Below are 25,425 nucleotides of genomic sequence, written 5' to 3' on the forward strand. Positions count from 1 at the left end.
CTGCTGTGCCCCTGCCTGGAATTCTTTCTCCAAACATCTCATGTCTGGGACTTGCACAGCTTCAGGTCTCAGTTTAAATATCACCTGAGAGACACCTTCCCTGACCACCCAGCTAGAGAGGCCACCCAGTCCCCTGTTCTGACATCACATGATTTTAACTCTGCATAGCCCGTACCACTACCTGTGATTTCTCTGTTTGTTTGTTCTCTTATTTATTTACTATCTTTCTCTCCCACTAGAATCTAAGCTCCCCCAGAGCAGGGACCAGATCTTTCTCATTTCCTACTCACCAGCAGTACCCAGCAGGAGTAGGCTTCCATTAAATACTGGCTGCATTGATAAAAAGCATCACGATTGTTATCACCCAACACCCGAGCTTCAGCAACTCGAGTATCTGAATTCTGAACATTCTAAATCCCACATCCATAGCCGACGGCCAGACGAGATCTGCCCCCTGATGGGATGCGGTGTGAAGGAAATCCCCAGTCCACCCACAAAACATTCCTGTGAATAACATCAAACCTGCATCCAGTCACGGCTCTGGCACAAACCAGGACACAGGAAAAGAAGATGGCAAAGGAGCAAGCTGAATGACAGCACGGGAAAACAGACAGATCCAGACGTGGGCAGTCGACAGTGGGACCTCCAGACGCCCCTGCCCATGTAGACCCTGGGGAGCCAAGAGCAGGTCCGGGCTGGGACCTGGGGCTATGCTCTTCTAACAGGCTCCCAGGTGACTCGATGCCACCCTCCTGGACCACACGTGGAGGACTAGCATTTGCAACTTTCAAAAAGTGAATGCCATTGGGGGGCGTGAGCTTCCTGGGGCTGCCAATCAAAGCACCACAAACCAGGAGGCTTAAAACAGCAGAGATTTATTCTCTCTCACTTCTCTCTCCAAAATCAAAGAGTGGCAGGGCCACGCTCCCTCCGAGACTCCAGGGGAGGATCCTTCCTGCCTCTCCCAGCTTCCGGTAGCTCCCACCAATCTGGTGTTCCTGGGCTTGGCGCCTCACCCTCCAGTCTCTGCCTCTGTCTTCACGTTGTTTCTCTCCTGTGTTTCTGTGTCCAAATGTCCTTCCTCTTATAAGAACACCAGTCACTGGATTAGAGCTCCCCCTAATCCAGTAAGACCTCACGCTAACTTGATTTCATCTGCAATGACCCCATTTTCAAATAAGGTCCCTTTCACAGATTCACAATGCACATGAATTTGCGGGGGACACTATCCAACTCAGTTTGGGGGGGAGTCGTTTTGGGGGACTACTCTAGAGAAAGCAAAGACACATAACAACCCAAGGCAAACACACAACCGTTCACCACGTTGGTCCCAGAGAGGCGTGCAAGGGCGTTCTGGAATCGCTGGTCATTCAGCTGCAACAGCTCACCGTGGTTTGCAGGCGAACAGCTGTCTCGGGGACCAGGTGGACTACTTTAAAGGGAGTGTCTCACACCTGCAGCTTACGGTCAGAATGGCTTATCAAAATCTACGCACGGGCACAGACATATCGAGCAGGGGGCGTAAAAACGTTAACATGGGAGATCCATTCGCTCCACTTTTCTGTACGTCTCGAAAGACTCCTTTTAAAAATCCGGGATCAGTAAACAAAGGCCTTTTTCCTTTAGCTGTATTTGAAGTCCCTGTCGTGTCACATCTGGAACCCTGGGGTCCGTCTGGGCGCCCCCCACCTCAGGCCAAGGTGTCCACAGGTCCCCATTCTGTTGTCTGGGATGGAGCCTTTCACGGGGGGTACCGGGTCCTCACCACCCGGATTCCCACCAAACCCGGATGTGGGGGGCGCTTAGCCTGCGCATGCGCGCCCCCGCCCACCTGCCGTGCTGTCCCCGCCCGTCTTCAAGTCACGCCGTGGGAACGCAGACCCTGGCGCCTCCCATGTGGGGGTCCGGGTGGGGCGGAGGAGGGCGGAGGAGGGCGGAGGAGGGCGGGGCGCGCCTCGGCGTCTCGGGGTGCGGGTGGGTCCTGGGGGGCAGGGGGGTCGCCCCGGCGTCTCGGGGTCCGGGGGGGGGCAGGGGTCGCCCCGGGGTCGGGGGGTCCGGGGGGAGCGCCCCGGCGTCTCGGGGTGCGGGGGTCCCGGCCGGCGCACTCACCCGCACGATGTAGGAGACCCCGGGCCCCAGCACGCTGGCGTCGGGGTGCAGCCAGCCGTGCGCCGGCTTGTGGATGAAGCTGCCCTTGCGGACCCACTCGGCGGCGGCGGCGGCGGCGGCGGCGGCGTCCGCGGGCCCGGCCGCCCCCCGCGCGCCCCGCGGCCCCCGTGCCCCCGCGCCGCGACAGCGGCCGAGCGCCGGCAGGGGACAGGGCGCGGCGCAGCGCGGCTCACAGGCGCCCAGGACGGCGGCCGCCAGCGCCGGGACGCCCGCCGGGCCCGCCGGCTCGCTCGGGGGGTCGCCGCCCCCGGCCGCCCCCGCCGCCCGCGCCGCCGCCGGGCCGCGGCCCAGGAAGCCGACGGGCGCCGCGAACTTCCACTGCGGCATGCGCGGCAGCAGCGCGCAGAAGGTGGTGGGCGCCTCGGGCTCGGGGGGCGCGGGGGGCGCGCGCCCGCCCGGACCCTGCGTCATGGCCGCGGCCGCCCGACCCGGCCCGCCCGGGGCTGCGCCTGGCGCCGAGGTGGCCCTGCGCTCCCGCCCGGCTCCGGCCCCGTCCCCGTCCCCGCCCGGTGATGTCATCCGCCCGGCCCAGCGCGCAGCCGCGGGGGGCTCGCCCTGGGACCCCGGCCCTCGTCGTGCCCGCGCGTCTGGGAAGACGAGGCCCGCCCGGGGCGCGACGCGGCAGCAGAGGACGCAGTGGGGTCTGGGACCCGGGACCCCGCCAGCGGCCCCCGCCCACCGAGTGCCGAGAAGGACAGAGCTGGGCGACGCTCAGAAATCACCTCCCTTCCTTCCCTCCCTTTGACCGATGGGGAAACTGAGGCCTGCGGGGGGGCGGAGGCGCGGTCAGGAAGGAGAGAACCGCAGACCCGAGGCAGCCCCCTGCCTCTCCGCTGCTGCGGCCGGTGCCCTGCTTTGCTTCCTGATGGGGAAACTGAGGCCTAGGGCGGGGAAGGGGCGCGTCGGAGGGCGCACCGGGGGCTCGGACACGGGAGCGCCGGGGCTGGGCTGGCTGGGTCTGGGAGGGGCCTCAGAGCGGAGCTGGGTTTCTCCTCTGCTGCGTGTTCCTGCCTCAGTTTCCCCGGCTGTAACCCAGGAGGTTACAAGAGCCGCAGGCTCACCGGCCCCTCCTCCTCCGTTCCTGAGCTCTTGGACCTCAGCCTCATCGGCCTCAGAGACGGGCCTCCCCCGCCCGGGCCTCGAGGGTTGGTTTTTAATGCACCGGGGGCCGGGGTGTCACGGTCACCCCAGGACCCAGCCCCCTGGTCTCCGTCTTGACGGAGCCCCCCGCCCCCTGCCCCGCCAGGCCCCGCCCCAGGGAGAGGTGACTGCCGGGAACAAAGGGAGGGGGCCCGGGATGCGCTGGCAGGTGGGAAAGGAGAGAAGAGGCCTCTTGGAGCCAGATCGATAAATCAGAGAAATGAGATCATGGCGGCGCGGCCCCGGGGGGAGGGGGAGGGGGTGGGGACGCTGCCCCGCCACGACGGCTCTCGTGTGTCCCCGGCCCACATCTGGACTGGTGTCGTCTCTGCGCGTGGTCACGCGTGGGCTGCGTGAGGTTTGCGGGGCGCACACTGTGTGCGGTGCATGTCCGGATATCTGGCAGGGTGGGGCGGCAGGTGGGTGTCCAGGCGTGGGTAGGGGTCTTGACACGGGGTGTGCTCCAGTTTGGCAGCCCCAGGCTGAGGGAAACAGGGTAGGAGAGAGCTGGCGCCCCCATTCCCATTCCCCTGCGTCCCCTCTGGAGTGCCTTCCACAGCCACCTCCTTCGGGGAGCCCGGGTGGCAGCGTCTGTCCCTCCCAAGCTCCTGGATCAGGGTCTCTATGGGTGGGGGGCTTGTAGAGGGTGGGCCTAGGTGCCATCCCCTCCCTGGCACCCAGAGGGCTGGGTCACATAGCACCATCAGTGTGACTCCTTCCTGTCCCTCGGAGAGAGTGTCGGGAACAGATCCCACTGTCCAGGATTCAAACGGGCGCTCACAGCAGTCAGTGCCCAGGGACAGTGTCCACTCTCTCCGAAGCTCCATTACTTCTCAGTAAACACCACCTGCCTCATGAGTTGCTATGAAGCTTAGAAGAGCTTTATCAGTATCTGGAACACAGTAGGCACCTGTGGACGGCAGGTACTAGAGTACATCCAACTCCTATACGTGCTTCAAAGCCCAGCTTCAATGCTCCCGCTTCCAGGAATCCTACCTGGCTCACTGCACTCAAAACCCTGGTTCCACCTCTGGCCTCCCCCCATCTCAGGTCCCTCCTTTGGTCCCATCCGGACCTCCTGGGGACTGGAGAGCTGTGAGTCTGGCTCTGGAGGGCCTCGTTTCTGTGACGTGAATTATATGAACCAAACCAACCTGTGTGATGCTGACAGCTCTTGGTGCACAGAGAATTTTATTGTCAAACAACTCTGGAGAGTGGGGTGGGGAGGGTAGGAGCCTCAGGTCTACTTCCAGCCCGAGGTTGGGCCGGGACCAGGACCGGCAGCTGCACTTCCACAAGAGCCCAGGTTTGGAAGGAACATGAGCTGTGCTGGGGACCCAAGCCCGTGTGGGGCCGGATGCCGAGTTCTAGAACACAGGAAGCTCCATCTCTGTCCGGCCACTGGGGAGGGCAGGAGGGTGTCCCTTTCCCTGCCTAGGCTGGCCTGGCTTGGCCAGGAGAGAAGAAACTGGGTCGCTGGAAGGAAACTCACTCTGCACCCTGCGTGGGGCCACAGGACCACAGCCCCCAGGGACGGGAAGGATCAGGTGACCTAGGAGGACCTTGGACAGTTCAGAAAAGGGGAGGGAAGAAGGCTCCTTTCCCCAGTGCCCTCCTGGATTCTCTGAGCCCCTCCAGCAAAGCCAGGCCCCAGGAGTGGCCTGCCCACACCCAACTCCACAGCATAGGACACTGAGGCTTGGCCCAGGAGGGGCAGCTGGGTGGCCTGTGCCCCACAGGCTGTCAGGGCATGGTGTCAGTGGCCATGGTGGTGGCCCGTTTCGAGTGGCGGATGCCCATGGTGTATGCTGGGGCCCTGGCTTTGTTCACAGTGACCTGCTCTGGGCTGTGGGTGCCAGGGCCAGGTGTCTCCTGCAGGAGGCGCATTGCACGGGGCCGCCCCAGCATGGTGAAGGCCGGCCGGCGCTGACGGTAAGTGTTCAGGTCTGGGCTATCGTACTGGCCTGGGCCTGGGATCTCAGCAGGATCCTGTGGGGGGCGGGTGGGGGGCGTTCGGCCCAGCACTGTGTAGCTGGGGCTGCTGGGCTTGGTGAAGATCTGCGAGCCCCAGAGAGAGGGCATGGTGTAGGCATTCGGGGCAGGAGCTGAGTTATCCAGGGGCCTCAGGCGGAGGCGGGAGCCCAGCGTGAAAGCTGGGGATGTCCGGTGACACATAGGGAGTGCCTTCTCTGGGCTGTAGGCCCCAGGGCCTGGCGTCACCTCCAGATCTGCAAGAGTGGGGAAGCAGGGTTGGCACTGGACAGAGTCTTCACCTGCTCAAAGACCATGCATGGCTCCGTATTGCCTGCGTACATCCTGCAGCTCAAGCAGCCCGCTGGTATTTCTTCCCTATCCCTATTATCCATGCACACTGTTTTCCAGGCTTCCAGGCCCTTTCCCAGGCTCAACCCTCTGCCAGGCATGCCTCTATTTGCCACAATCCCCTCCTCCAGTCTACGTTCCCCACACCATCCTTGCAGACAGAGTCCTGACAGCCTTTCCCAGGATCCCCCTGGCCTGGGTATTTCTCCCTGCCCAGACATTACCACACTGAGGTGGGATGACCCACACCTGGGTCTAACTCCACCACAGATGGGGATCTCATAAAAAAGCAATGATGTGTCAAATCTACTCCAACTCCCTAGCAGTTGACTTAATACATGTTTCTCTGGATGGGTGGATGAGTGGTTGAGTGAGAAGCAAATGGATGGATGAAGGGATCACATGAATGTATAGACAGACGGATCCATGGACGGACAGGTGGAAGGGTGGGTGAGTGGATGGTGGGTAGGTGGATGAATGGATGGGTGGGTGGGTGGGTGGATGGGTAGACGGATGGATGGGCGGGTGGATGGGTTGGTGGGTAGGTGGGTGGATGGATGGGTGCGTGGATGGATGGGTGGGTGGGTGGGTGGGTGGATGGATGGGCGCGTGGACGGATGAGCGCGTGGACGGATGGGCGCGTGGACGGATGGGCGGGTGGACGGATGGGTGCGTGGATGGATGGGTGGGTGGGTGGATGGGTAGACAGATGGATTGGTGGATAGGTGTGTGGATGGGTGGGTGGTATGTGAGTGGGTGGGTGGGTGGATGGGTGGGTGAGTGGATGAAATGATTATGGATGGATTCATCAGTATGTGGGAGAATGTGCTGATAGAAGGGTGGTATAGTGGATGGACTGAAAGACAGATAAGTGGATGGACACATGGAATGATGTGTAGATCAGCGGATCAACAGGTGGACAGGTGGGTGGACAGGTGGGTGATGGATGGGTGGGTGGGTGGACAGGTGGGTGGGTGGGTGGGCTGCTGGACAGGTGGATGGGCAATAGGTCAGCAGAGGAAAGGGTGGGTGGATAGGAGAGTGGAGTCAGGTAATCGAGTCAGGTGCTCTAGGTGCAACGAGACTCTGAGAGTCCTTAAAGGGAGGGCTGCAGTTGGCCACACTCTCGTCGTCGTGACCCTGTCCCACTTCACCCACTCCGGTTTTCCTTTGGACACTGGAGTCGCAGCCCTTCATCTGAGTCCCTTGGATTCTATCATTCCAAAGACACAGAAGTCCTGAGAACCCCTCGGATGAGAGACCAGAGGAGAGCAGAGGCGGACACTCACCCCGAGGCTTGCGCCGGCCCTGCATGGAGTAGGCAAGGGTGCAGCTGCGGCCAAAGCGGGTGACTTTGGGGTCCAGGAAGTAGACTGGTCCGGGGCTGGTGTCCTGCAGAGGTGCTGGGGAGAGGAGCAGAGCCCTGAGGGTGCCTCTGAAGACGGTTCCTGCCCCTCCGCCAGCTTCCGTGCCTCTGGCTAGCCCCAAGCGTTTCCACCCGCTCCAGACACCGCCCCCTGCCCCGTCCTGGACAGCAGTGTCAGGCGCTGAGACATGGTGGCCCTGAACTGGGGGACCTCAGTCTCTGCAGTGCTCTGTCTCATTGACCTCTGTCTCCTCGCAATTACAGCCTTTCCTTGGTCGCATGCTCTGCCACCTGTCTGCAGCTGTCCCCACCCCTCAGACCTCTCCTCTGCTCTGGGCCAGGGAACCAGCTCAAGGTTTGCTAGACTTGTACGTAAAGTAAGAGTAACTGGGCTCTGAGGAGGGGACTTCAGCGCATGGGCTTGTTGGCACATAACATGCTTCAGAGGGGAGTTCTGAGTTGGGCCGTGTTTAGATCCCAGCAGGGCCTCTTAGGAAGATGTGTCGTTGGGCAAGTTATTTGGCCTGTCTACACCTCGTTTCCTCATTAGTAGGTTGAGAAGATCAAAAAGTGAGCTGAGCGATGGAAGGAAGGGATTCCGGTGCCTGATGTTTCATAACTGGGAACGATTACCGCAGTCCCCACTGTCACTATTTTCAAGCACATTCAGATATATATGCACGAGCATCTGTCCATAGTAGCTTGACAGGTATTGATTGGTTTACATACTACGTGTGCATGCATAGACACGTGCACCATGCACACACACTGAACACATACATGAGAAGCCACCGAGGAGGGGTCAAGGGGACCCAAGTCTCAGTCTCACCTTGATGAGTCCACAGGTGTGCACAGGTGTGCCCCTGATCTGGGCTCCCAGGCACACCCATCACGGGCACAACTATCTGCACACAGGCTGTGGGCCCCTAACATGGGCTCGCTGGCTGCTCCCTCCCAGTTCCTGGGCAAATGCGCTGATCCCCCGGGACTGGAAGTGGCTGGGGAAATTCTCAGAGTCACGTGGCAATTTTGTGTATACCTGGCCACACTGGTGCAAACCGACTCTTCTCTCCCGGCATCTCATGGTAACCCAGCAGGGGAGGCACTGTTTTTACCTCCGCTTTTCAGAAATGGATACAGAGGTTCAAAGGTCGCCTGGCACGGACTCAACGTGCTGAAGCCCTGCACCATCGGATGCTCCAGCTTCTTCTGTCCCCGTGACAGACAAGGGCATCCCAACTCATCACGACAGGCCCACCTCCAGGCCTCCGCCTGTGCTGCAGGCTCTACCTGGAGTCCCCTTCCTCTCCCGGGGGCTCCACCAAGCTCTTCCTCATCCTACAAAGGCCAGGTCCAACGCCGCCGTCTCCAAGAAGGCTACCCTGGGCCTTCAGCAAATCTTGCATTATCCCCTTTCCACCTGACTCCCCAGGTTGTCTCTGTCCCTCTGTCCTAGGAAATGTCCTGAGGCTGGGATCTGAACCTGGAACCCGGGTCTGTCTGGGCCCAAAGCTAAGCTCTTAACCCCTTCCTCTCCTCACCCCTTCCTGGGGACAGATGTGATGCTAAAGCCTTCGTTTGCCTCCGGGAGCCCCTTGCAGTCTCCCGAGTCCTGTTTCTGTTTAGCCTGGGATTTCTGCTGATCCCGAAGGCTGAGGAGAGGGTGCTGGCCCTGCCCCTTCTCCAGCCACCCTCCCAGTCGGCCTCTATCCATACAAGCCAAAGTACCTGCACAAGAGCCTTCCAACCACCCACCCGGCCCACTTGGGACCTCCGAGTGGCTCTAGAAAACAGGCCGCTGGAATGTGCGAGCACTGAGACGACACTCGCGGACTTGCCGGCACGTGGCAGCACCCCACTCATAAAGGTGAGAGGCGTCCACGTGCCGGCGTCGTCCCTCCAACTTCAGGCCATCTGTCACCTCCCCTGCACCCGTTCTAGACAGGAGCAAAGGAGACACCACAGAAGTGGGGTCACCAGCATCGCCGTCCCTGCCTGTCCAAACAACAAGGAATGTCCGCTCTATGCTCACAACAACCTGTGAGATGGCAGGGCCCGGGAGCCCCTCCCTGCTGCTGGAGAAGCTGATGGCTCCATAGCCCCGTGGCACTGGGCGCCTACTGATACCAGGTACCGTGCTGCCACCTTAAAGACACTGAATCCTCTATGAGACTGTCTCCAGGCATCTGATGTTCATTCAGGGCTCACAACAACCCTGTAAGGATTGTGTTATTATGGTTAACGTTGTTGTTGTTATTAACATTCAACAGAGGTGGAAACTGAGGCACAGAGCCCTTAGGCAACTGGCCCGAAGTCAAGCAGCAAAGAATGACACAACCAGGAAGGCGAGTACGGGCCTCAATCACTGCACGCCGCTCCTCCCCTCGCTGTCTCTCAATGAGAAAACAGAGGACCAGAGAGGGACAGCGGCTTGTCTGAGGTCACACAGCAAGTGGGAGATCCAGCAGGCTGTAGCCCAGCCCTGCCTTCTTCCTGCCTCACTCAGTGGGGGCCTGAATCTCAGGGCTGAGGAGACCCAGAAATGCTCCCAGGGGGAGGCTGGAGGGTCGGGAAGGCCCTCGGCTCCCCGTCTCCCACTCACCCTCCGTGCATGGCCTTACCCTCGCTGGGCCTCCGGAGAAGTGAGTAGGCAGGACTGGCCACCCTGGTGCAGTCGTGGTTGACGTAGCCCACAGTGGACGGCAGGATGTACAAGCCTGGCCCCGAGCCTGCAGCCCAAAGCCCTGAGGTCACGGCCCGGGGCTAGGTACCCCAAGAGGTCGGGGGAAGGGGCCCTGGGCCTGACTCCTGAGCCCCACCCAGGGCTCCCACCCACACTCCATGGCAGCAGTGGGGGGAACAGGAGGCTGCCACCCCCCCAAGGGACAAGGTGTGACACTCACATTGTGAGTCAAACATGAATCACAGAGTGGGACGGGGCTGGGGGACCAGCAGTCACCTGCTGTCTTAGGGCACAGACAGGAAACCAAGGCCCAGACACAGAGATACACTGTCACAGTTTCGATGTTCAGTGGTCTCTACAAGAACGTCATTGCCACAAGGGCCAGGCGCACCCCCAGAATCGGCTACAGCACGCAGCAGCCACAGAATCTGACTCAAGCGGTTGTGTTACAGACAGGGGAACGGAAGCATCTTTCACTGCAAGTCACTGAGATCTTGTGACCATGGTCCCCCAGCAGAGTGGCTCATCCCTAACCCTGCACACGCTGGCCCCATCTCTTTGCTGGACACTGTCACTGATCGATACATGTGGACGTTTCTGGCGTGTCTGCTCCTGTCTGTCTCCCCCGGGGTCCTTGCCGCTCTGTCCACGCGGCACCCTGAGCACCTAGACAGGTGTCCGCCCTCCAGGTACACAGTTCTTGTTGAACGGACACAGGTGCCACCTCATCCTACTGGAAGGAAAACTGAAGACTATGGAAGGGCAGGGACGTGCCTGAACCCCTGCCCCCTGCTAGGCCCCAGAACGTTCCAGAAGCCCCAGTAGGGAGGGTGGAACAGCAAGAGTCCCACCACCCATGGCCACACCTCCCCCATGGCCTGCACACACCGTTCTCCAGGGTGGCCATCCTGCAGGACTTCCTCAGGCTGGTCTCCGGAATCTGGCACTCTGTCGCTCTTCGGCCCAGGGGCACGGTGGTCAGTCGTGGAGCGGAGTCACAGCTGAGGGTCCGCATGGTGAGAGGTGAGGGGCTGTGGGCAGCACCCAAGGGGCCTGGTGCCGTTTCCTCAGCCGCAGCAGCTCTGGCAGCCACGGGCCCGGGCACTGTCCCCAACCTTCACGGCCTCCACCTGTGTTGGCAGAGCCCTGGCCACCCACACCCTCCCATGACCATGACCGCACAGACGGCCCCTTGTCCCTCAGCAGGGAGTCTTGGGGCCCTGGCCCAAGCCGGGCTTGTTGGCCGACGCTGACCTGGAAGTGGGGCTGGGATCGAGTGTCAGCCAGGTGGCTGGATGATCCAGGAAAGAATCCAGTGTCCTCAGAGTGGGTCCCCTGGGAGCTGGCTGAGCTGGGTAGCGGGAGCCAGAGCAGGCCCCAGGGAGCAGAGCTGCAAACCGGACACCCACAGCCTTGCAGCAGGAGGGACTGGAGAGGTGGCAGGTGGCATGGCCCCATTTCTACAGCTGGGGAAACTGAGGCACAGGCCAGGGTCACACAGCAGGTTCACAACTCTGCGAGTTGCAACTCTGGGCTGAGAAGCAGTCACTCATTTATTCCTCCTTCATCCAGCAAGCACTTATTGAACACCTACTGTGTACAAGGCTCTGTTTGGGCTAGTAGGGATGGGACAGGGGCTGATGTTCTCAGGAGAGCCAAGAGAAAAGAAACAATAAATGTAACAAGTGAACATATTCTGTAGAATATTAGAAGGTGTTAAATGACATGGAAAGTAGAGTGGGCTTGGGGGCCCAGGATGGCAATGTGGGTGCAGGCTGAGTCTTAGTATGAGCCACATTTAAAAAGTAAGATTTGAGCAAAGTCTGGAAATAGGGGAGGGAGGGAGCCACGTGGACATATGAGCGAAGAGCTCCTTGGGATAGGGGAACAGCCTGTGCAAAGGCCCTGGGGCAGGGCAAGGGCAGAGAGGTGTGATAGGGGTGTCCTCCAGGACACCCTGCAGTCTACAGGCAATTACTCCATAAATAAATCCTATTTCCTTGCCTCTACTGAAGGCTACCACTGTGTCAGGCTCCAAGATGGGGCTCAGGGAAATTTTGATGCATAGAATTCAAATTCCCATGTCTTCCATAGTATTCTTGTTTGTTTGTGTATTGTTGGACCTTTTGCCCTGTCATTTTTGTAACAGCTTTATTGAGATATAATTCACACGCTACACAATTCGCCTTGCAATGTAATTTTGATTCATTGTGTAGTTTTTAAAAGCCCTTTAATCAAATTGTTATAGTCTATGTAAAAGGTCAAAAAACAAGCCTCATGGAATATCAAAAATTTGAAACGTACAGAATATAATATCTGATGACAAAGGAACTAAGTCAGAAATCAATAACGATAAGATATCCAAAACCTCAGCCCTCCTCCCCCCAAAATTTGGAAATTGATCAACACACTTCTTTTTTTTAACAGCACACTTCTAAATAACCCATGCATCAAAGAAGTAATCACAAGGGAAATCAGAAAAATTTTAAAATAAATAATTGTGAAAAGAGAATATGTCAGAAGACGTGGGATGCAGCCAATGCAGTGCTCAGAGGTTGAATGATGTCTTTAAATGCTCACATTAGAAAAGAAGGATGATCTTAATATCAATGATCTAAGGTTCCAACAAAGAAGCTAGAAAAATAAGAGAAAGGATGTCATAAAAATAACAGTAGAAATCCACAAAAAGAAAACTACAGAAATAATTAACAAAGCCCCTCCCCCCAAAATCACTTCTTTAAAAGGTTGAAAAAAATTGATAAATCTCTCACTGGCTGATCTAGAAAACATGAGGATCGTGAATGACTATCAGGAATGAAAGTGGAACGTCACTGCAGTCCTCACCGACGTCGAAGGGATGATACAGTCTATGTGAGGCCTCAGAAGGAGAGACCCCATCTCTGGACCAATGACATGTCCTTTACTGAGCATTTACTATGTCTCCAGCTTCTGCCGAGCACTTGTGTCCCATGTAACACATCCCAGTGCCCAGGCTCTTTGCAGTCCTCTGTTTAATTATCACAGCATCTCATTAAGGGCAGGGCTGTTTCAGAGGTCCCTTCTGTTGTTTCAGATGGGGAAACTGAGGCTCAAAGAGGGAAGTGACATGCACAGTCCTTCAGTAACTCATCAGAGCCAGGACTGGAACCCAGGACTCTCCAACTCATATTTTATTGAACCTATATCCTTATTTTTATGGCAAGTGGCTGGTATTGGGATCTGAACTCTTTATCCTGGTGTTAAAAGGCTGCACTCTAATCAATTGAGCTGACCAGACTGACTCAGATTTTAGATCAAAGCTTAGGGTCAAGTGCTCCTCGGTTCTAATCCCAGCTCGACTCTTGGGAATGTTTAAAATCCTCTTGTGAGGGCCGGCCCCGTGGTGCACTCAGGAGAGTGCAGCACTTGGGAGTGCAGTGGCGCTCCTGCCGCGGGTTCGGATCCTATATAGGAATGGCCGGTGCACTCACTGGCTGAGCGCGATGCGGGCGACACCAAGCCAAGGTTTGCGATCCCCTTACTGGTCACAAAAAGACCAAAAAATAAATAAATAAATAAAATAAAATCCTCTTGTGGATTCCTGTAGCCCTTAGTATAAAGCCCCAGCCCTCGCTGTGGCACACGAGGCCCTGCATGGTCCTGACCCCACCACTAACTCCACTCTGGCCGCATCGGATGCTCGTGGATCCTTGAAGCCCGAGAATGGTTCCCACCTCAGGGCCTCTGCAGGAGCCTCCGCCTGGGACACCTTTGCTGACAAATCAGCCCACTGCTAGCTCCATCCTCAGTCACCTGGGGCCCCCTGGCTTGCAGGCCTGAACCCCACCCCTCTCTCCTGTCAGTCGGTGCCTCTCACTGGCCAAAACCAGCCAGACATGCAGGAGCCCAGAGATACCACCTCTGAGACCAGCCTTGGACACCCAGGGCCAGGCAGAGAGAGGGACAAGGGCCTGGAAGTTGTTCCCTGAAGCCCCTCCCACCCCATGCCAGGTCCCCAGGGGCAGGCCACATCGGACAGCCATGGAGTGCAGACAGCCAGAGACCCTGGTTCCAGCCAGGAGTCAGCCCCAATTGACTCAGTTTCCCTGTTGTGATGTGGACTGTGACACTTGCCTCCCTCACAGGAACAGGACTCTACATCCAGGTTCCACTTGGCCCTGCCTGCCTGTTTCCCCTCTGTGATGTGGGAAGGCACCAAGAACTAACACAGAGTGAGACAGGATGAGATGGCCAGTGGAGTCAACAGAGCAGCTTTAGGGACACCAAAGGCCAGCAACCGCACCAGACCAGGTGCAGCCCCCTCCAGCCCACGGGTCCCTGGCTGACCCCCCTTTTTTTCTTTTTTCTTTTTAGGCTGCCTGGCACGGGGATGGAATACTGGACCTTGGTGTTATCTGCACCATGCTCTAACCACTGAAATAACCAGCCAGCTTAACTCGATTTGCAGCCCAGAGCTTTTCAACTACTGCCAAGGAAGAGTCTTGTAAATGAGATGCAAAGTAATTCAAAGCACATGCAAATGAGCCATGTTTTTAGTCCAAGCTGATTCCTTCACAGAAGAGAGCAAATCAGAAAAATAGAACAAGTACTCCTGGACTGGGGTGAGGGGTGGGGCTCCCAGCTGCAGGCCCCAGGGGTGAGGGATGTCACCACCCAGCTGTGTCCTCGGAGGGGCTGCAGGGCTCGGTGTGAGGTTGGGAAGCCGCGGGTACAGCTCACGGTACAGCTGTTATGATTGTGAATTCAGCCAGTGCTTACTGTAGGTGTGAGCGTGTGCGACGTGAAGTGAGGCAGGCGGGGGAAGCGTCACTGAGAAGGTCACGTCACAGAGAGACCTGAAGGAGGTGAAGAAGGAGCTGTGGGGACATCTGGGGAGGCACAGCAGGTGAGGGGGCGCAGCCCATGCAAAGGCCCTGGGGCAGCCTGTCCTGTGGGAGGAACAGCAAGGAGGCCCCTGTGACTGGAGCAGAGTGAGCGAGGGGACAGAGGGAGGGAGGGGACGGCAGAGAGGGGACAAGGAAGGTCCTGTAGGGTCCTGTGCCCCAGGGGAGGACTCAGGCTTTTACTCCGTGGGAGGTGGGAGCCATGGAGGGCTGTGGGCAGAGCAGGGCGCGCCCGACTCACAGGTGCCTTCTGGAGGCTGAAGGGAGAACAGACGGTGGGCGGTGCGGGGAGAGCAGGGCGGAGGGGAGGGCGCTGGAGCAGGAGGGATGCTGGGGACAAAGGCTGGGGACGGACGGTGGGGACAGACGGTGGGGACGGACGGTGGGGACGGACGGAGGGACGGAGGGTGCGGACGGACGGTGGGGACAGACGGTGGGGACGGACGGTGGGGACGGACGGAGGGACGGGCGGTGGGGACGGGCGGAGGGGACGGAGGGTGGGGACGGAGGGTGGGGACGGGCCGTGGGGACAGACGGTGGGGACGGAGGGTGGGGACGGGCCGTGGGGACGGACGGTGGGGACGGAGGGTGGGGACGGAGGGTGGGGACGGGCCGTGGGGACGGGCGGTGGGACGGGCGGTGGGGACGGGCGGTGGGGACGGGCGGTGGGGACGGAGGGTGGGGACGGACGGAGGGACGGACCGTGGGGACGGGCGGTGGGGACGGGCGGTGGGGACGGGCGGTGGGGACGGGCGGTGGGGACGGACGGTGGGGACGGGCGGTGGGGACGGGCGGTGGGGACGGGCGGTGGGGACGGAGGGTGGGGACGGAGGGTGGGGACGGGCCGTGGGGACGGGCGGTGGGACGGGCGGTGGGGACGGGCGGTGGGGACGGGCGGTGGGGACGGAGGGTGGGGACGGACGGAGGGACGGACCGTGGGGACGGGCGGTGGGGACGGGCGGTGGGGACGGGCGGTGGGGACGGGCGGTGGGGACGGAGGGTGGGGACGGAGGGTGGGGACGGACGGAGGGACGGACCGTGGGGACGGGCGGTGGGGACGGGCGGTGGGGACGGGCGGAGGGTGGGGACGGGCGGTGGGGACGGGCGGTGGGACGGAGGGTGCGGACGGACGGTGGGGACGGACGGTGGGGACGGGCGGTGGGGACGGACAGAGGGACGGACGGTGGGGACGGACGGAGGGACGGACGGTGGGGACGGGCCGTGGGGACGGGCGGTGGGGACGGGCGGTGGGGACGGGCGGTGGGGACGGGCGGAGGGTGGGGACGGGCGGTGGGGACGGACGGTGGGACGGAGGGTGCGGACGGACGGTGGGGACGGACGGTGGGGACGGGCGGTGGGGACGGGCGGTGGGGACGGACAGAGGGACGGACGGTGGGGACGGACGGAGGGACGGACGGTGGGGACGGGCCGTGGGGACGGGCGGTGGGGACGGGCGGAGGGTGGGGACGGGCGGTGGGGACGGGCGGTGGGGACGGGCGGTGGGGACGGACAGAGGGACGGACGGTGGGGACGGACGGTGGGGACGGACGGAGGGACGGACGGTGGGGACGGGCCGTGGGGACGGGCGGTGGGGACGGGCGAAGGGTGGGGACGGGCGGTGGGGACGGAGACGGATGCTGGGGACGGATGCTGGGGACGGATGCTGGGACGGATGCTGGGACGGATGCTGGGGACGGATGCTGGGGACGGATGCTGGGGACGGATGCTGGGGGTGGCCTAGGTGGTCCAAGAAAAGCTGATCACTGGCCGTGCTCCAGGTCTATTTTGAAGCTGGAAGCAGCAGTTTGCTGCAGTTTTGATGTAGGGGGTGAGGGAATTAGGGGAGCTGAAGCTGCCACCAGGATTTTTAGTCCCACATCCTGACAGGATGGAGCCGACCTGACCTGAGGTGGGGAGATGCAGGGGTGGCAGGTTCTAGGGGAAGATGAAGACCTTCCTTCCCTTAGTGTGGGTTTGAGCACCCGAGGGAGATGTACGTGGAGACGTCTGGCAGCCAGACATGCAAGTCAGGGATTAGTTTTCTATCTGTGCCGTGTAACCAGTTCCCACAAACACAGTGGCTCAAACCCACGCACCCATTTGTATCCCACAGTGTCCGAGGGTCGGGAGTCCAGGCACAGTGTAGCTGTGTCCTCTGCTCAGGCCGCCAAGATGGGGTCAGCCAGGGCTGGGGTCTCATCTGGAGGCTTGAGAGGGAATGATCCCCTTCCCAGATCACTCAGGTGTGCGCAGAATTTATTTCTTGGTTGTCGCTCTAAGACTGGGGACCCTCTTCTGACTGGCTGTTGGTTAGAAGCCCCCCTCTGTGTTTTGCCCACACTCAGCAACCAAATGATCTTTTAAAATCTAAGGTCACCCCATGCCCCATCCAGTTTACAAAACCCTTCCCCAGGTCCCAAATCCAAATGTCCAACCTTGCTTCTGGGTTCTGCTATGAGTGCAGGGACTGCGTTTACCAAGCACCTACTGTGTGCCAGGCTCCAGTCCTCACCAGGCTCCCAGTCTAGCTGAAGAGTGCAGCACTGCCCGCTAAGAAACAGAATGCAAACCACATGTGTAATTTTGAATTTCTAGTAGTCATATCAAAAACAAAAAGACAGAGAAACAAGTGAAATTGATTTCAATAATACATTTTATTTAACCCAATATATCCAAAATATTACAATTTCAGCACGCAGAAATTATAGATTTGGGCCTGGCCGGTTAGCTCAGTTGGTTAGAGCATAGTGCTGATAACACCAAGGTCCAAAGTTTGATCCCTGCAGCAGCCAGCAGCCAAAGGTTAAAAAAAAAATCTATATATAGCTATAGAGAGATGTTTTACTGCTTGTGTGTGTGTGCGCGCGCGTGCATTAAACCCTCAAAATCTGGAGTGAGCTTCGCATACGCAACACTCAATTTGGAGCAGCCACAGTTCAGTGTTCAATGACGGTATGTGGCCAGTGGCTTCTGTGTTGGCCAGCCCGGGTCTAGAGCATTTCAGTCTAGAATTGGTCATTAGACCAGCAGTTCTCAACTGGGACTGATTCTGCCCCCCGAGTGGGGACACTCGGCAATGTCTGAGACATTTTTGGTTGCCAAGACTTGGGGGTGCTACTGGCATCCGGTGGGAAGAGCCCAGGAACGCTGCCCAACACCCTGCAGCACTGCGCCCCCCATGACAAGGCCCCCAAATGTCAGTGGTGCCAAGTGGAAAAACCCTGCCTTAGTTGGTGGGCACTTATTAATTTCCCACTGTGGGAAATTACAGGAGCCATAGGGCGTCCTCAGCACATAAAAGTTGTAGCAACAGCGTTAATACAAGTAGTCGACTGTACTCATGGGCAACTCTGCCCTGCCAACACCATGCTCACAACGCCAGCCCATGAGGGACTTTCCATTATCAGCCCCAGTTTACAGAGGAGGAAACTGAGGCATAGGTCATGAAACCAGCAGGCAGTGAACCCAGGATTCAAATCCACAATGTCTTAGACCCTGCACTGTATCACCTAACCCCCACCTGCCAGCCTGTGCCCATGTCACCCACCCGACTGCCTTTTTATAGCCACCCCCAGCCCACTCCTCAATAGTCACTGAGGCTGCTCCAGGGTTTGCACCATTACAACCGTCCTGCAGTGAATTTCCGGGCAGGTCCCCTGGTGCTTGTGAGTGAGGGTTTCCAGATCAGACACTGAGAAGGGGCCTTGCTGTGTCATAACAAGTGTACCTTTTTTTCCTTCCATTTTAGAAACGGCCCTCCAAAGTGGCTAGTTGTCCTCTGTTCCAGTTACCACAGCTGCACAACGAACCACCCCAAACTTAGTGGGGTAAAGCAACATTTATTTTGCTCATGCATCTGTAATCTGGGGACAGCTCCTCAGCTGGGGAGGCTCGGGGACTGGGGCCACCATCTCCTCTCACAGGTCTGGTGGCTGGTGCTGGCTCTCTGGGGACCCCCCCAGGGCTGCCAGCCAGAACGCCCACACAGGCTCTACGTGTGGCCAGGGTTTCTGCACAACACCGCGTCTGGGTTCCAAGGGTGAGCTTCCAGAGAGGAAAGCACCCTGGGGTCCATGTCCTCTTTGATGACCCAGCCTCGGACATCCCATGCGGTCATTTCTGTGCATCTTGTTGGCCAAAGCGGTCACGAGCTCGTGCAGGTTTGAGGGGAAGAGGAAAGACCCCTTTTTCTCTGTCTTTCCTCTCACTTTCCCCATCTGTGAAAGGGGCACATCCTTTGTAACGTGAAATGTTATGGGAGATTTGCCCACACACATTGACTGAAAATCTCCTCTGCATCTGTCCCTGCGCTGGGCAACGCTGTATTGAAGTGGGCAGGACTGGAGCCATGTGGGGACCTAAAACCGCATGAACCTTTTTTTTTTTTTTTTTTCGTGGCTGGCTGGTGCACAGATCTGAACTGTGACCTTGGTGTTAAAAGGCTGAGCTCTAACCAACTGAGCTAACCGGCCAGCCCTCCACATGGGTTTTAGGAAGGAAAAAAAAGTCAGTTTTTTCTCTCAGCATGCATTTCTCTGAGTCCCTCTTTTCCCATGGATATTTGATATTTCTGACCTTGGTTATGAGGCAAGATGACATTATTCACATAAATGTAAAGCTGTTTTCCAGTCAGCCTGGAGCTGCAAACTTGCCATGAGACACATACTGTCCAGATCCTGAGAAACCAAGGAAGATATTGATAAAGCTTTGCTGATTCTACCCCGAAGCAAAGCAAAATCCTGCAGGACCCTAAGAGAATGTCAAGGGTGAAAACAGAAGCCAGACTGAGCCTGGGTGACACTTTGCACCTGGCCCCTTGCACGTGCCCTCCCTCCTGCTTTTCATGTCCCACGTTCCATTCCCTCGGCCCCTTTAAAACTCCCCAGTAAACGTGAGTCTGGGAGGTGGCTTTAGCCTGGCCACTGTCCTTCAGGTTTACCAGGGAGATAGGTCAGTCCAGCATCTCTCCTCAGGTCACCAGGATTCCTGAATAAAAAGCTGACGTCCACTTTCACCAACATTTGACTTTTGGGTCATTTGTTTCTGTTTTGGCAGCCAGACATGGATTCGGTAACAGCTGGACCCAGGAAGGACAGTTGGGGACACTGATGCTACAGGGGACCCCAGGGGCAGCGAGGTGATATGGTGGGACTGTGTCCCCAAAAAGATATGTTGTCAAGAGAATGCGACACAAGCCACAGACTGGGTGGAAATATTTGCCACAGATACACCTTATAAAGGACTTGTATCCAAAATACACAAAGAACTCTTAAAACTCAACAGAGAGAAAATGAATGACCCAATTCGAGTTGTTTTCAGGTTTTTTAGTGTTATGAATAATGCTGAGTGGAATTTGTGTGGACCTGTGGGTTTTTTTGTTTGTTTATTTTTGGCAGCCAGCCGGCTGTTGTGAGGATTCGAACCTGTGACCTTGGCGTTATATGGCTGGGCTCTAACCAACTGAGCTGACTGGCCAGCCCAATGACCTGATTTTAAAATGGACCAATATGTATAATCAATTATGCTTCAATAAATTTTTAAAAAATTTTTTAATAAAATAAAAATGAGCCAAAGACCTGAACAAACATGTATTAGTCCGTTTTCTGTTGCTGATAACAGAATACCCGAAACTGGGTAATTATAAAGAAATGGAATTTATTTCTTACAGTTTTAGAGTCTGGGAAGTCAAAGGTCCAGGGGATGCATCTGGTGAGGGCCCTCTTCTTGGTGGAGACAGTACAGAGTACCATGGTGACCGGGGTGTCACATGACAAGGATGTCAAGAGCGTTTTTATTGCTCACGTGCTCTCCTTATAAAGGCCCGAGTCTACTCCCTGATAGCCCATGAATCAAATCATTAATCCATTCATGAGGACTCTTTCCAACCACTGCCCAGAGGCCCCACCTTTCAAATACCTTAGTTTAATTTGGTTCCAACCTGAGCTTTGAAGAGGACACACATTCAACCCATAGCAGACACGTCACCAAAGAAGATACACAAGCAAACTTATGAAAAGAAGGTTAACACCACACGTCGTTAGGGATTTGCAAATTACACAGCTGTCAGGACGCCAACACCCAGCCGGGGTCCTCACGTGCTGCTCCAGAGGATGCAAAACGGACGGCCCCTTTGGAAGACAGTTTGGCGGCTTCTTACAGAACAAAACACATTCTTGCCACCTGATCCAGCAACCACAGTCCTTGGCGTTTCCCCAAATAAGTGGAAAACTTATGTACACAAAAACCTGCACGCGGATGCTTATAGCAGCGTTATTCAAAACTGCCAAAACTCAAAAGCAACGAGTATGTCCTTGAGCAGGGAAATGGATAAATAAACCGCAGTGCATCTAGGCAATGGCGTGTTGTTGGGCGCCATGAAGAGAAATGAGCTGTGGAGCCATGCAAAGACATGCAGACGACATGACTAAGTGAAAAAAGCCAGTCTGAAAAGGCTACACACTGCACAATTCCAACTCTGTGACCTTCTGGGAAAGGCAAGGCTATGGAGACAGTAGAAAGATCAGTGGTTTTCAGGGGCTGGGGAGAGAGAATTAAATAGGGGGAGCAGGGGGGACTTTTGAGGCAGGGAAACTATTCTGTAGGATGTTATAACGGTGGGTTCCTGCCAATGTAAATGTGTCCAAACCCAGACAATGTCCAGCACCAGGAGCCCTGATGTAAACTGTGGACTCTGGGTGATGACGTGTCAATGGAAGGTCTTGCCTTGTAGCAAATGCACCACTCTGTGGGGGACGTGGATAGCGGGGGAGGCTATGGGTGGGGGCCGGAGGGTATACGGTAAACACCTTATTTTACGCTGTTCTGCTGTGAGCCTAACACTGCTCAAAAAAAAAAATCTGTTGTTAAAATGCTGAAGTCCTAACCCCCAGGCAGCTCTGCGCACCCCTTCTGTATCTTCCTCGTGGAGCTCTCCTCTGGCCATAATTACCACACATTTATCCCTCCATCCAGCACTTACTGAGTGTGTAGGAATTGTAGGGATTGTAGGGATTGTAGGAAAATATAAACTTTAGTATACACAGTTTTTTGACAAATGCTTGCTAATGACATTCTAAGTAAAGCAGCTTCTAAGGGGCTATTAAGCAGCTTCTAAGGGGCTATTGAGATGTAAAGCAGCTTCTAAGGGGCCATTAAGCAGGTTCTAAAAGGGCAGGCGGGCCCAAGTACACTAAACATTCCAAGAAAGGAATGGCCCCCACCCGGTTCCAGGAACTGGTTAGTACCTTATCTAAGAGCCTCCTGGCCCAAGGGAAGATATACGATTGAGAGAAGCGCTGTTCCTTATGGGGGTACCAGCCTGCTAAAGCCCACCTGTAAATCTAAAGGCGCCACAGATCTAGATCTATCAGGGTGCAAGCCTGCTAAAGTCTGCCCATAAATCCAAGGGCGCCACAGATAACCAACAACTCATCCTGTCATAAAGACCTGTTCAGGAAAAACCGTATAAAAGGTGCTTGTATTGTAAACTGGGGGCCGCTTTTGTCCTGGAGACGAAGCGACCCCAGCATGCTGGAATAATAAAACCTCATGTTTATTGCAACAGCCTCTAGCTCGTGGTCTTTGTGAGGTGAGCCATCCTGAGGTGTGGGATTTGTGCATGGTGCACGGGTCTTACAAGTGCCTACTATGCACCAGGCACTGGGGACACAGCAGCAAGCAAAGGTCACAGAGGCCCGCCCAGCTGGAGCCAATGCTCTGGTGGGAGAGACAGACAAGCAAGTTAAATACATAAAGCACATTCTGAGACAGGGACAAAGGGGACGTTAAATCTCAGGGACAGAGTTGGGATTTCATATAAAGCAACCAGGAAAGCCCCACCCAGGAGGAGCTGGAATTGCAGCAAAGACCTGAAGGAAGTGAGGATCCCCAGGGGATATCTAGCCATGCAGAGATCTAAGGGTCGGGGGTACCCGGCAGAGGGCACAGCCCGTGGACAGGACCCTGGGGCAAGGCCGTGCCTGGTGTGTGGAAGGGACAGCCAGGCTGTGCCAGAGACCAGCTCCAGTCAAGATGTGGGTACCCAAAAAGGGAGAGGGAGGGTCGGCGAAAATAACACAGAGACCTCAATGCATCAATATGCACGTTCTCTCTCTGCGGGCTGTCAGCGTGTTGCAGCTGGAGCCCAGTAGAGCATGAGACAATGCCTTTTATTTAGATTTTTCTGTGCAGGGGGGTTTTGGGTATTATTTTTATTGTATCAGCAAGCTTAAATCAATAGTCCAAAAAGCAGGGAGGAAGCTTTTTTAGAGGTCAGTATGTCTTAGGTGATGAACTCCTGCTTCTTTTTCCTGGAATCAGGTTTATCAAATTCAAACCATCCCTTCATTGTCTTGAAGTTAACCTGTGACCTTTTCTGGTTGGCAAGCTGTGGTTAATATCTACCCTATTAACGGGGTGGGACTATTGCAGTTACAAAGTGATAGACAGTACTATCATATGACCTATGTCTATTGCTAAATGTAAGTACAAATTTGCTAAAAGGAACAATGCTAACATTTAAACTCTAAGGGGGGTGTAATGATCTTATGTTCTAATGGAATGAACCTACTGTTGATATGGAAAAAGAACAGGGGATATCTGAGCAGCATTATCATGCACATCTTGAGGTTATGCATTCGCTGTGGCCCTATAATCTTGATCTAAATGTTAAAGTGTCCTTGAGCACAGCACCGTCCCTCACAAAACCAGTTACACTCTCTTATTTTTCTAAGATCTAATTTTGCAGGTTTAATGATTTTACAGCATATATTTTTATCCCAACACCTGATTCTTTTTTCGTGTGTGTGACCGGCCGCACCGAGCGCACCGGTCATCCCTATATAGGATCCGAACCTGCAGTGGGAGCACTACTGCGCTCCCAGAGCCACACTCTCCCAAGTGCGCCACGGGGTCGGCCCCCAACACCTGATTCTTAATGGTTTATTTAAAACTGGACACCATCAAGTAAAGGGGGTTCTACAGTTTCGTGCCCATATACTTAATTTGTACCAAGCATATAATTTCTCATCAATGCCAACCATTCTCTTGCCATTAATACAATCTCCAGTAAATGATGTTTGCCAACTTACATTAGGCTGCGGCTCATATTTAGTCATGAGCGGTGCTTTTGGAACATATGTTGCTGTGGTCAATTTATCATAAGGGTACAATTTTAAATTGTCCAATTTACTCGCATCCTCTGTGGGAATCTTTAGTTCAATGATTGCAAAATCATTTGTGTTATTTTTATAATCTTTTGGGAATTCAGAGAACTGCCACGCTAACCAAAATATCGAAAGAAAAGGCAAAAGCCATGAAGCCGAGGCAGGAGCCCTTACGGTTGTAGCAAGTGCTCGTAGCTGCGGCCTTGCCAACTCGGAGAGGGCAGCTCAAGCTGACTCCTTTAGGATCCTGCCATGGCGTGGACCACGCCAAGGCCACCCGTGGGGCTGCAGCAGAGGGAGAAACATGGTGGGGGGGACAGGGCAGGTCATGCAGGGAGGACGCTGGCTTTTTCTCTGAGCAACACAGGAGCCTCCTTAAAGCAGAGGTGACATTCTGGATCCCCATTGGATCCTGGGTGTCCAGAATGTCACCTGCTCAGAACAGGAGCACAAACAATATCTGCTGAGGAAAGGAAGGAAGGAGTTACAACTGGCATTATCATTGCCGCTTCTGCTGTAACAACAGTCCCCACCGTTCTTTTCTAAACACACCTGGGGGCTGAACGCGAGGGCGGGAAGGCACTTCTCAGGAGCCGGGGCTTCCTGGATGACCCGTGGTCTTCTGTGTCCCTGGCACAAGGCGCGGCAGGACCGGTGAGGCCAGGTGTCTGCGGGGGATACCGCCCCTTCTCAGCTCCGGCTCTGCCCTCCCTGCCGTCATCTGTCACTTCCCGCCTCCCCTGGGGCGGCTGGCCCCTGACTCAGACTCATGCGCCTCGGCAGCTGCCTGCCCCTGTGTCCACAGGGACTGTGACAAGGAGACCTTGTTCTTCCCCAAGGACACCAAGAACCTGCCAGGCCTGCCTCCTTCCTCCATCCCAGAAAAAGCTGTTCTCCATGTGGGGCAGTGAGGGCCAGAGTGGGGACAGGACTAGCCTCACGCTCTGCTCGGTACCCAGCCCATGCTAGGCAAGTCCCCATTTCACCGAGGAGGACACTGAGGCTCAGGAGAAGGGCGGGCGCATATAGGACTTGGGGGGCTGGAGAAGGGTCCCAACTGCAGCCTGCAGAGGCCTGTACGAACAGGTCCTTGATCCCCTGTCTGGCTGTGACGGTCCCCTGGTGCGGCCTTTCCCCCCTTTGGCTCACTGTGCATGCCACCTGGTGCACCCTTCCCAGGGAGGGGGTCGCCACATCCGTCCCCTCCCTAGTCTTTGCTCATGTCTCTCCATCTCCACCTTCATTCTCCCACTTGTCCCTTCTCCATTCCGCCGAGCCCCGTCCCGCCTTTCCCTGTCCCCTTCCCCACGGTGTCTTTCACCAGCGGGTCCAGTGCATCCTCAGCTGCTGCAGGTGTGGGCTGGGGCCGGTCACTCCCTGCAGCTGGCGAGCGCCGCCTGGAGACAGGTGCGCAGGAGTCTGCGAGGTGGCCCGTGTCACGTTGGTAGCTTGACAGGAGTCCGGGGCTCTGTGCTCCGCACAGCCGAACGCTCGGCATGGGCAAGCCTGTGCGTCCTCTCGGGGTCTGTGGTCTCTTCCCGCGCTCCCCATGGACGTAAGCTCCTTGGGGTGGGGGTCTGTCCACCGCACCCTGGGGTCTCCCCGTATACAGCAGGCACCCAACATTGGCTGAACTAATGAATGACGCACGCCCCAGCCGCCTCTCTCAGACCTGACCTCAGGGCCCTCGCGACAAAA

At 56.6% G+C, this 25,425-nt stretch overlaps 2 protein-coding genes across 3 annotated transcripts in view; both read right to left on the reverse strand.

Annotated features, from left to right (window-relative positions):
* The window catches only part of SHC2 (SHC adaptor protein 2), a 28,223-nt gene extending 25,643 nt beyond the window's left edge, over positions 1–2,580 (reverse strand). For both annotated transcript variants that reach the window (XM_063112500.1, XM_063112499.1), the window contains exon 1: positions 2,110–2,580. In XM_063112500.1, coding sequence (XP_062968570.1) covers positions 2,110–2,580 — 471 coding nt within the window. The remainder of the gene's footprint in view (positions 1–2,109) is intronic.
* A 2,472-nt stretch (positions 2,581–5,052) lies between these two features.
* On the reverse strand, positions 5,053–10,695 carry CIMAP1D (CIMAP1 family member D). Its single transcript, XM_063109945.1, has 4 exons — positions 10,569–10,695; positions 9,619–9,726; positions 6,921–7,034; positions 5,053–5,537 (listed from the first exon to the last, which is right to left on the reverse strand). The coding sequence occupies exons 1-4, from the start codon at positions 10,693–10,695 to the stop codon at positions 5,053–5,055; spliced, it is 834 nt and encodes a 277-aa protein (XP_062966015.1).
* Positions 10,696–25,425: the final 14,730 nt, after the last annotated feature.

This window comes from Cynocephalus volans, chromosome 10 (assembly GCF_027409185.1).
Source record: "Cynocephalus volans isolate mCynVol1 chromosome 10, mCynVol1.pri, whole genome shotgun sequence".
In the NCBI taxonomy this organism is placed as follows: domain Eukaryota; kingdom Metazoa; phylum Chordata; class Mammalia; order Dermoptera; family Cynocephalidae; genus Cynocephalus; species Cynocephalus volans.

Coding starts and splice junctions, on each gene's coding strand:
- CIMAP1D (XM_063109945.1), bottom strand. CDS start 10,695: ATGCGGACCCTCAGCTGTGACTCCGCTCCACGACTGACCACCGTGCCC. Junction 7,035..9,618: donor TCTCCGGAGGCCCAGCGAGG/GTAAGGCCATGC, acceptor TCCTCTCCCCAG/CACCTCTGCAGGACACCAGC. Junction 5,538..6,920: donor GGGCCGGCGCAAGCCTCGGG/GTGAGTGTCCGC, acceptor CCACTCTTGCAG/ATCTGGAGGTGACGCCAGGC.